Source organism: Rhynchophorus ferrugineus, unplaced genomic scaffold (genome assembly GCF_030347505.1).
Source record: "Rhynchophorus ferrugineus isolate W39M unplaced genomic scaffold, kcgeb_rfMv2 rfM9, whole genome shotgun sequence".
In the NCBI taxonomy this organism is placed as follows: domain Eukaryota; kingdom Metazoa; phylum Arthropoda; class Insecta; order Coleoptera; family Curculionidae; genus Rhynchophorus; species Rhynchophorus ferrugineus.
In genome coordinates, this window is record NW_027472588.1 from 42,682,746 (window position 1) to 42,695,562 (window position 12,817).

General features: G+C 33.8%; 1 protein-coding gene across 1 annotated transcript; it reads right to left on the reverse strand.

Annotated features, from left to right (window-relative positions):
- Window positions 1–10,320: 10,320 nt before the first annotated feature.
- Window positions 10,321–12,511, reverse strand: LOC143202019 (uncharacterized). The gene is made up of 3 exons (XM_076413288.1): window positions 12,367–12,511; window positions 12,099–12,224; window positions 10,321–10,712 (listed from the first exon to the last, which is right to left on the reverse strand). Exons 1-3 carry the CDS (start codon window positions 12,416–12,418, stop codon window positions 10,465–10,467), a joined length of 426 nt encoding a protein of 141 aa, XP_076269403.1. The 5' UTR covers window positions 12,419–12,511; the 3' UTR covers window positions 10,321–10,464.
- Window positions 12,512–12,817: the final 306 nt, after the last annotated feature.

Below are 12,817 nucleotides of genomic sequence, written 5' to 3' on the forward strand. Positions count from 1 at the left end.
TGGAATATCTAAATTCATGCAATTTTTATTACATTACACATTTTTAAACGCAAATTTTAAATTTGTAATATCTCCGAAAATATTTGTTTAATTTACATACTGTAAGGAACCATATTGATCTATATTAATTGCACACTGTATTTAAGGTACTTAATTCGATAAGGATTAATGCCGTATTGCTTAAAATAGCTTCGTAAATAAACCATTTTCTCACGTAAAAAGTAAACAATAAAAATGGTTAATGTGGGTTATCCCAAAAAGATAAACATATACCATCGCGGACTTTTTTGTAGACCTTTTTATGGTGTACAATACTGTAGTACATTAATTTGATCTAACTCGTAGGGTTAGGCAGCGTTTTTGCTAATTGCTAAATAAGCCTAAAAAAATAGGTTAATTTACGACATCACGTTAGAAACCTCTAAAATTAGCAATGTTGCCTTAGTATATTATGCATGTATTATACATATAAACCTTCCTCTTGAATCACTCTATCTATTGAAAAAAACCGCATCAAAATCCGTTGCGTAGTTTTAAAGATTTAAGCGCACATAGGGATATAGGGACAGAAAAGGCGACTTTGTTTTATACTATGTAGTGACTATGAAGCTAGTTCTTGATGGATGAAGAATAGTAATGTATTATTCTTAGATTTTTAAATTTGTAATAAAATAAAACTGCAGCTATTATGTAGTGCAGTAAACTTAAGAAAGTTTAGTCACGTGTTGGAAACATTAATACAGAAATGGAAAATCCTATAAATGGAATATCCTACTCGATCAAACTTATTCACCTTTAGTGCTCTTAGATCGGTGATGGTCTAACCTAGTAGTACTTCAATTCCTCTGCATGACGCCTAAATATTGGCACAATTCCTCTGCATGACGCCTAAATATTGGCACAAAATTGTTGCCAATAATGGACAATATTTTGAATAAAATAATATTTATCAATTTATCTGAATAAAATTGCATTCGTAACTTATTTGTACACATCGTATTCAAGACCATTTCCATTGTTTTTATCAAACTATTGCAAATATATTTTTTTTAATTTAATACTACTAAAGTTTTAAGAAATTGATTATTAGTGCAATAAATGATTCTTGTATTTCCCAGAGTGATCTGGCTTTATTATATTAGTTTAGAATGAATAATTTAAGCTGAGTTTAGTATATATTGCTTGCAGAATAAATTGCAGTCAGCTATTTTAAAGGATCAAGAGCATACATCAGAAAACTAAGAGAACATTCAAGAGTAAACTCGTAAAAAACTAAATCAATAAGACGAGAGACTGAATATGAGGAGAAACATTTTATATTATGAGGGAAAACCTGCATTAGAAAAAGGAACAGAAAACATGTGAAGAATTTCGTATGGAGAAATGTGTGTAACAAAATATATAAATATTTTTAACAAAAAAATTAAACCTATTTCAAAATATAAATAAGGTACTCACTAAAATGTAAAAGATAATCAAACTTAGGCTTTTAACGCAAAAAACGCTCTAAAATAAAATACTTACCTAATAATCGTTGTAATAACTAAATAAAAATCAGTTTGAAGTTAAGACGTTAAAATGCAAAAGTGAATGGCTTCTACATAGAACGACATCCGATTTTCCGTCGCATCAGCTTACCAATAATATTACATACAAATATCTGATTATTATAGATAAAAAATATGTGAAAACATTGTATGTGCCTTCGAAATGTAAGCGTTACCCCCCTTCCCCCAACAGATCCTGATTTGGTTCCAATGAGATCATCTCATTCGAATAAAAACGAATTTTGAAAATCGGCCCACAATTGACCGAGAAATCGGCGAACATACATAAAAAAAATATGCAACTTTTCTTGAAATCGGTTAAAAAATAAGAATAAAAATAAGACTTTAATTAAACTCGATACATATACTACTTAAAAATATGTATTGTATACGAAAACATTAATTTCCACAAAGCCAGAAAAAATAGCTAATGCAGTACAAACTCTACCGCAAAATATTGTAAAGGCCGTCGATATACTTCACTCCATACGAAAGAGACAGTGTCCGCAGGTCGAATGACAAATGAACTACTGAAACGTTTACGAGAATTTGAGCACTTCTGGACAGATCTGGACCGGTGGGACTGGAATACTGATGTAATCAGATGGGTAAAAGCTTGGGCGTCGTGCAAAGTTTTCCTCCATATTAATCGCTTGGGATGCGAGTATGCGACGTGCATTTAAATCGTTTAGCTAAACGGTGTCTTACGGGAAACTAAGATACTCAGTTTTGGGATCGATTAAAACAAGCTTAGCAAAAGAGGAAACTGTATATTTATTTAAAAAAAAACAATTAACCAATGGCAAATATCTCAATTCGAAATCTGCATATACTTCTATCGAGTCCAAACAATACAAAAATAATAATATAATTTCGTGACATATACGCTAATTTAAATTACAAACAGCCGGCTTGGTGGCGCAGTGGTAAAGGCGATGGAACGGTCCTCCTACTGTTGCGATAGCCGCGGGTTCGAATCCTGCTGGGGCATGGTCGTAAATTTGTGTTTGTGACTGTTTAAAATTTGTGAATGTTCTATGCAAGAGTGTAAAATCCGACAAGAAAAACGATCCCAGTCACGCCGTTAACCAGGCTGGGTAAGACCGGATGTGTCTTCTGGGATGATTTCTAAAGTTGGTCAGTCGCCAGTCGGTAGGCTTAATGCTGAGGACCGTAGTTCGGAGCCCACGTTAAATTGTAGGTCCAGTCCAGATAAACCCATAGTTGGTAAAAAAAGACTTTAAATTTTTTTACTTTTTGTGAACTCTTTTTTTTGAAGTTGGTTACATTTTTTATTAAAAATAAGTTATTATATTTGCTATTTATTTATTTATTTATTTATTTATTATTGAACCATCAGCCTCCTCGGCTATTTAGGGCCTCCTGACACATTTATACATATATACAATATGCAGCACATTGACATCAGTTAAAATATACTGTAGGAATGTTCGTCGCGTCGGTCAGTCGGTCGAAATGTGTGGCTGCCGCTGCGATTACTTATCAGAACACTCACTACTATATTTGGAAGGAATTTGCACAAGAACTGAAAACACTGGTTTAATAATCACTTGTTTATTTCGATATTGAGTGATACATGTGGTCGACGGGAGAATTGACAGGATATTAGGTTAGGTTGAGGAAGTACGGTAGCATTGTGGAAGTGATACTATTACAGGGGGATGGAGCAAAGAAAAGAGAGCGAGACGTCGTCGTGATGGTCTTTTATACCCTGGAACTGCATGGTAACAATCCACCGGCATTGCCAACCTTTGTACTTGTTGATGAAAACGTGGTGGCCTAAAGGGTCGTGGCGATAGCCACAATACAATTTTATTACAAATAAGTATAGCATGCCTTGAAAAATGAAGGACCATCAGCAGCGACTATTACATAGCGTTATTGGACCGTTTGAAGGACGAAATCGTCGAAAAAAGGCCGCATTTGAATAAAAAGAAAGTACTGTTTCACCAAGACAATGCACCGTGCCACAAGTTGGTGAATACGATGGCAAAAATCCATGGATTGGGCTTCGAATTGCTTTCTCATCTACCGTATTCTCCACATCTGGTACCCAGCGACTATTTCCTGTTCTCAGATCTCAAAATAATGCTCGCTGGGAAGAAATGTTCGTCGAATAAAGAGGTGATCGACGAAACTGCTGCCTATTTTGAAGCAAAGGACAAATCGTACTACAAAAATGGTATCGAAAAGTTGGAGGGTCGCTATAATCAGTTTATCAGCCTTGAAGAGAATTATGTTGAATAAGGTAAACTAATTTTTGCAAAAAAATGTGTTTTACTATGATAGGCGGGGGACTTTTAAATTTCCCTGTTATATGTACCGCCGAAGCCTGTACAGATTTGACATATAGATAGTACAACCAAGTATATGACCATAATAATCCACAGAGTCCGATAAGATATTTAAAACGTCCTGGAGACTAAAGTTCCCACCATAATAGACTGAATATTTCCGAAATTAAGATGGTATCGATAGAGTATGGACAAAAAGTCCGAACCAACAACGAGAAACAAACCCAAACCCTTAAATGAATGCATTTCATTTACCCGTCCTTCCCCAGCGTCTACATCTCGCTCCATCGCTAGCGTTACGAACTTGCGACCGTCTCTTTTCGTGGAAGGGTTCGCCATAATTAACTTAATGGTCTCGAAACAAGATTGCGCCGACTTGACAGTCGAACAGTTCGCCTGATAAAGCGGTTTCTTTATCTGTCAGAACCGTTGGACTTTTGCTTCGCCGGTTTTATTTCGTTTCCCGTCGCCGTTCTCGGCAGCCAATAAAAAACAATCGAACGGCGATACAACCGCGATCTTCATTTGTTCGTTTTTATCGAACCCTTTCATTAATCAAAAAGTCTTGAAGACATTTCTTACTTCTCGATATATTTCCTTTGTGCTCTAGTACTGAATAACTAACGATTTTATCTATTCTTATTTTTTTATGATACGAGGACTGGTATATTTCGAGATTAATAATAAAATGACGGTAGTTCATTAACGAAAATTACCTTATTGTTTCTCGAACAGGGCCATAAAAGAGCTGAGAGAGCTGAGCGATCTAATCCAAATTGAACAAAACCAAGGCATTCAAGAATACCTAGAAAACTTGACATCAACTGAGGCTACAGACTATTCGTTGTGGAAAGCAACAAAAAAGCTTAGGAGATCCCAGCAGCATAACCCACCTATTAAAACAAGCGAAAATAATTGGGCGAGAAGCAATAAAGAGAAGGCCGACATTTTCTCAAAACACATAAAAAATGTTTTTAAACCTTTCCAGTCTCAGCTACATAAAGAAGACGAAAATAAAATTACTAGCTTTCTAGATTCGCCATTTCAAATGGACTTACCGCACGAGAAATTAACGGTCAAAAAAGTTAAACATACAATAATGAGAGAGATTAATATTAAAAAAGCTCCTGGTTATGACTTAATTACTGGCAAAATTTTAAAAGAACTATCAGAAAAGGTTATAAAACTATTAACATTTATATTTAATGCTATGCTACGAATTAATTACTTCCCTAGTATCTGGAAAGTAGCTAAAATATTAATGATACTTAAACCAGGAAAAATACCGGAAGATGTGACCTCCTACCGACCTATAAGTTTATTACCAATAATCTCGAAAGTTTTCGAGAAATTATACATAAAAAAGCTAAACTACATAATAGAAAAAAGAAAAATTATTCCAGAACATCAGTTTGGCTTTCGCAATAAGCATGCGACTATAGAACAAGTGCATAGACTTGTAAACAAAATAAACGCTGACCTAAATGCCAAAAGATATTGTTCGGCTGCTTTCCTAAACATATCTCAGGCTTTTGACAAAGTATGGCATACGGGCTTGCAGGTTAAACTAAAGAAACTTCTCCCTCATCCGGACTATCAGCTACTAAAATCGTATCTCACTGACAGACATTTTATTGTAAATCAAAGCGATGAACATACCGAATTAAATCCCATATATTCAGGAGTTCCGCAAGGTAGTGTACTGGGTCCAGTACTGTATCTTCTGTATACGGCTGATCGGCCCACCACAAAAATAACTACTGTGGCAACATATGCAGACGATACAGCAATCTTAGCATCCCATGCAGATCCAGTCGCAGCATCAATAAACCTACAAACCCACCTGGAGCAAATACAATTATGGTTGAAGACATGACGCATTAAAACCAATGAATCAAAATCCACGCATATAACGTTTACCCTGCATAGAAGAACATGTCCACCAATGAATATCAATCATCGTCAACTCCCCCAAGCAGAGCATGTTAAATATCTTGGTATGCATTTAGATCGACGCCTAACCTGGAAGAAGCACATACTCTCTAAACGGAAACAACTAGGACTAAAATTATATCAAATGTATTGGCTCATTGGGCGCAAATCCAAGTTATCATTAGATAACAAGGTATTGCTGTATGAGTCTATACTCAAGCCCATTTGGACATATGGAATTCAACTATGGGGTACTGCTAGCAAATCTAATATATCCATCATTCAACGGTTCCAAAATAAGGTGTTGCGTGCCATTGTTGATGCTCCGTACTATATTTCAAATAAAGTGATAAAGCGCGATATTCCTCTAGAACCTATAACGAGTGTAATCCAACGTGTTTGTGTGAAGTACTTCGAAAGAGTGTCAGTGCATCCCAATGTACTCGCTAATCAGCTAAATATGCGACGTGATAGTGAAGTGCATAACGTTTAACACCACCTGATCTGATTACTGGACATATGTAGACTTTAGAATAAGCATTAGAATAAGACTAATTAATTAAGATAATATTTTATACAGAAGATTGCTTAATGAAGTGATTTTCTACATGCCATGTATATATAATATAGACAGAAGAAATACTTATTGCCAATAGGGCAGACTGTGGACTCACGAAGAGTAATAAAAAAAAATTGTTTCTCGAAGTATTCCCCATGATGATCAATACAGTTTGGCATATATTTGAAGTAATCTTCGTTGCATTCTTTCTAATTTTACAGTCTTCAGAGGATAAATTAAAAAACATCGTGGTCCGGAGATTCGGCTACTTTCGAGACTATTCGTATATTTGTCGGCGCAATATATTCGCGGCTATCTGAAATTCTAAAAGTCGACGTTGCCAAATGTACGTATATTTCGTTTTGAAACAAAAAATAATAATAGAGCAGATACGTTTTTTTACTATTTGGTACCACAGTATAATATACCTTATATATTAGGTATGTTACTCCTCATATGCCTTATATTACCTTAGAATATTGCACCTATTTAGATCATTTACCCTCTCTGTATCTTCAAATTTATGATTTTAGTATCCATTACTGAATTTCGGCGAAATTCTTGTGAGATAGAATTTAGAAATTAAATAATCTAACAGGTCAATAGTCATCCGAGTGAACTGCACACGATGAACCCGCTCAAAAGCGTGGGAAAACGCAACAGTCGGCTGGCAAAGTTATGGCGTCTGTATTGTGATCACTTTGTCACCCTTGAAGGGAATTATGTTGAATAAAAAAAATTAATTTTGCCAAAAGAATGTTTCCTACTATGGTAGGCCGGAGACTTTTCAATTGACCCGTCATGGAAATGTGTGACGTCAAAAAGTCGCAATGTTGCTGCATCAACTCTGAGTTTTTGTTCAGTTTGACTTAGGCATACAAAAAAATTATAATCTAAATAAAGTAATTAAACAAAAATATTATCAAATATAATTTATTTTAACATAATAGTATAACATTATAGTACCTTATATAAAAACTACAGTTAATTATAGAGCCAGAATAATTTATAGGTAAGAGTTAAAACCTCTTATCACCATTGCTTTCAAGAATTTTGCATACTTCTGACAACGCCGTCCGTTTGTCAGATGTACACTGAATTATTCAGAATATTAATTACTACAGGTTATAAACTGGCAAACGTTCTTTTAGCCCTTTGATTATTTTGATCAATGTTAAGTCGGTCCGTAATATATCATATCAGTTTGTTTAAAAATGCCGAAACTATAGATATTCAGGTCAGAAATTGATTGCGGTTGTAATTAAGTCACTTGCCTGTTGTAATTTTCGTGTGGTTTTTCACTATTGTCTCCGACAGCTATAATCGCAGTATCATCAACAAATGTAGCCATCGTAATATTCTCAATTTGTGGTATATCACAAGTGTAGAGTAGATAAAGCATTGGGCCCAGTACACTTCCTTGTGGTACACCTGCTTTAGCTTTGTAGGATGTTCGTCGGGTCGGTCGGTCGGTCGAAACGTGTGGCTGCCGCTGCGGTTATCTATCAGAACACTCACTACTATCTTTGGAAGGAATTTGCACGGGAACTAAAAACACTGATTGAATCAAAGTTGTTTATTCTAACTTACGATTGATACATGTGGTCGATGGGAGAATTGACAGGATATTAGGTTAAGGTGAAGGAAGTACGGTAGCGCTGTGGAAGTGGTACTGTTACAGGGGGACGGTGATAAGAAAAGAGAGCGAGACGTCGTCCTGATGGTCTTTTATACCCTGGAACTGCATGATACCAATCCACCGGCGTTGCCAACCTTTGTAGTTGTTGATGGTGAATTGGTGGTGGCCTAAAGGGTCGTGGCGGTCGCCACAGCTTCTTTTATTGTAGAGTAAGCATCTTCTTGTTGAACTTTAAACATTGGCTGTAATGTACAATTTTAGTAGTTTGGTGTATTGTTTTGGTAACATTTTCTGTTGTTTATGAGCAAGGCTTTCATGCCAAACCTTATCGAAAGCTTGTGCTACATCTAAGGATATAGCTGAGCATACTTTCGTAAGCTTTTTCATCAACATCTGTTATTCTGTAGACCCAATCACCTGTTGAATGCTTGTTAATAAACCTGAACTGATGTGTTGGTATTAGGTTTCATTCTTTTTCAAAAACCTTAGATATTACTGGCAACAGTGATATAGGTCTATAGTTTTATTTCGTTTGGTCAAGCATCTTATTATGAAAAAATTAAAACGATGTACATAACCCCCCCCCCCACCTCCTATAGATCCACTCGTATCTTATCATAAGGAAAAGCAATTGGCAGCCAATAAAACAAATTAATTGCAATATCGACTGGATGCGGAGACCGACCCAGCGCCACGAGAGAAAAAACCGCTCCTGATCGATGTCCTTTTATCGAAATTGAATCCCGGTTTCAAAATGGACATTATAGCGCGTTACGACGTATAAACTTCATTTGGTTCGAGTCCTGCGACTGGCTGCGAGGAGAAACGTCGGTAATGCAATCGAGATATATATCTTTTTACGGCCCGAGGGTCAACTTCGCCAATATGACAGCTCATAAAATAACGGAGACTGGCCGACGACCCGGGGGATGGACATAATAGAATTTGGATTGCCACCTTTCGATATCCAGGCCGGTGCCGCTGCCGCGCCAAAGGATCGCATTTAACCGGATTTGCGGGATCCGCAGCAGTGCTACGGGGACGGCAGAGATCATTACGGGGTAGAACGATCTTTTTATTTGAGATTTTCGGATGGGAGAGTACTTAGGGCCATCGCCGTCGAACCTACTAAGTGATATTCCGAGAAAACATCGTTTTTATTATTTTCTCGTTTTAAATATTATCCCAGACCATCAATTTGGTTTCCGTAATAAACACAGAACAATAGAACAAACGCGTAGATTAGTCAACAAAATATTAAAAAATTAAACGATAAAAAATATTACTGCGCTGTATTTCTTAACATGTAATGTGGGGTTCTAGATTAATAATAGCAAAAGGCAGAGAATTGGCCAAAGCAATGAAGGCACATAACCTACGGCATATATCTACTGGTGAGCCAACATATTGGCCGTCAGATAGAAATAAAATTCCCGATACCATAGACTTTTATGTTACAAAAGATATTTACAACAAAACGTGCAAAGCTGAATCATTCTTTGATCATCTGATCACTCGATAGTTATTATAACAGTGAACTCAAATATTCTTAACAAAACAAAACCACCTTCTTTACATAACACCAAAACCAACTGGCCATTATTTAGTGAGAAATTAAACAGTTTAATATCTCTAAATTTACCTCTTCAAAACAGAAAGTGATACAGAAATAGCAGCAAAAATATAACAAAATCTATACAAGAGGCCGCATGATAGGCAACACCTAATAGCGTGACATATCAAAAGTTTAATTATATTTCATCCATAATTGAACAAAAGAGAAAACTGCGAAAAACCTAGCGACAAATAAGAACAGAATAAAACAAGAGAAAATTCAACAAGGCCACAAAAGAACTGTAAGAGCTAATAAATAAGGAACAAAATCAAGGAAATCAAAACCATTTAGAAAACTTAACGCCAACTGATGCAACAGGATATTCTCTTGCTATCTCTCTCTATCTCTTTAGTTCTTTTAATTTTCGTCGCATTCTATTAACCGCTAAACGTTTATCAATAATCGTAACGCAATTTAATTGATTTTACCAACATTTTTTTATCTCTCTGGACTAACTATTCCTGAATTCTTATTTGACTTAATAAAATAATATTTAAAATGTCACATAAAAGTATAAAGAACATTAAACATAAGAAAATATAATTAAACAAGAAAAAAAACGTAATAAATAAGAAATATTTTATTGAATTGAATAAGAATAAAAATATTTTTAACACAGTAAATAACTCGTGGAAAACAATAGAAACCGAACATTCAAAACATGATTCAAAAAAATTTAATTATATTGAAATCTATACTAAATATATAGAAAAGGTGTTTTCATTATTAACAATTTTAAATAACATAACATATAAATAAATCGTTTAAAATCAATTATTTTCATTAAATAATTCATATACTTTACGCCACATCTAATAATAGCTTAAAATAAATTAAAACATAAAATATTGTTCGATCTAAAATAAATTTAGACAAACATAACCTAAAATACTTAGGGTCAAAATATTATACAAATTCGCCGAACCATTGACAAGCCGACAATTACAATTGTCCGTTTCACAAGTTTCGCAACTTTCTTCTTTTGCTCCTGAAAGTTTCCACAATAAATTCTTTTGGGTGGTGAAGAAATTGTTACACTCCTGGCCGGCCATGTAGGGGAAACAACTTTTGAATATTACGTATGATCGAACACCGGCTGCATTCACTGAAACATTATAAATTATAGAGAACCATTATAATTTAAATAAAACTATATTGTTGCCAAAACTCTTTAACTGATAGGTAGCAGTTCATAGAGTACCGCAACTCTTATTCACTTAACCGGCCAAAAATGACCTTGTCTTTCGTCATATTTAATTTCCTTTATTTCTAAAAAACGGAAACACTCACAGCAGACTAATCAAAAATTATTTACAATTTTTAGAAACGTATTTACTTTACCCGCAATTTTTACAATGAAACTTATTTTTGCAAAAAAAGGATTGGAGAAAAGAATAATGTAAAACGCCAAAGCAACGCTTTCAACATTATATTTCTTTTTAGCTAGAACAAAATAAGAAGGAAAATATTCTCTGATATTAATACGATTTTACAACCTGCTATAGGCAACACATTATACATTGTAATGTAATGACATTTATTCACTGACATTTCGGATATGCTATATAACAGTTGTTTAGTCAGCATTAAACGATTTGTATTATATATTATAATATAATATAATTAGATACCCTAATGTGTATCGATGATGTGAAGCTACCTAATATATTTATACATAGGTAAATACTACAAAAAAGTTGTGTATTTTCGTTCCGTGGCGTAAAAAAGTATACGACACTGCTGATAAAATTTGAAGTTAAGCTTCCTTTGTTTTGTTTATTGTGTGTTTCACCAAAATTTATAAAAAAAATATATTCAATATAATGCGATGGATTTATTTTTACAAAAGTGCAAGATTCGAAAGCCAACCAGACAGAAAAAAATAGGTTTCTAAACTGAACTCACTGACCATTCGCTGCTGAACGAAAATAAACAAAAAAAAAACAAATAAACAAATGGAAAATTTCTACCTACTTTCCTACTACTATTATTCTAGTTTTATTTCAATCATGTCATTCGACTTAGAAATATTAATTAGGATCACCTTCTAAATAAAACTGCTTGAAAAAAATACACTGCCCAACAAAAAAAATTGAACCTCACTCTGATGAGTCATATAATATAATTGTAACAAAGAATAGATGAGGATTTGTCGTGTTAAAGAAAATGGTAAATATTAGTGTGATATAGAATATATAGAATAGTATAGAATTAGCGTGATATTAACTTATATTTAACATTATTGAAAACGATACTACGATACTCCTACTATCTCAGTGTATAACAATTGAATTCAAAATCAAAAATATTGACTACCTTTAGACATGTTGAACCCAAATCAATTTAATTGATTAATTAATTTAATTAATTTATTTTTGTTGTATTTTTAATTATTCAATTGTATAATTTTAAACTGGCACGATGATTGAAATAAATAATTAAACATTGCACAAAAATAGGGTATTTATTAGCAATTCAAATAAGTACTTACCCTGATATGTGGCAGATAAACAAACATTATTCGCTGAGCAAGTTTTGGGTGGGCCAATAATTTTACATATGTCTTCACCCAATCTGGTACTTGTAGCATCGCATGAATAACAGCTTAAAGCCTCACCTGCGCATAATTACCAGTTAAAACAATAATTTATAGTCAATAGCCTAAGATAAGAATGGCAATATCTAGTATTTTAGTATCAACTCAAACTAGGTACGTCAGGTTACAACTAACACCGTATATAAAAAAGCAAAATACATACCTCCATTAACATAAAAAAATACGAAAGAAAGAAACAACAAAAATCTAAACATTTTCAACTACTTCGTTGAGTTCTCTAGCATATACTGAAATAAATTAAAATAATTGTGGAAAGTAAACTTTTGTTATTAATATAATCGGTCGTACACCACATTTTCGCCGGATAAATTAAAATATATTTGAAGAATCCATTTGTGATAATGCTGCCATATTCTTGCTAAAATGGTGAAGGCACTTTTGAAATATTCTGTATGACTTTTCAATTTTTAATCAAAATTTAAATGAACCAAAAAATTAAAAATCTGACACAAATAAATACTCTTATTATATTTTTAATATTTTCTTATTGATCCTTAATTTTCTAAATTTAAATTTTGTTCTTTGATTTCACTTTTAATTAAATATTAACTATAAAATGGCGAAGGAACTTTAATTAACATACTACATGTTGC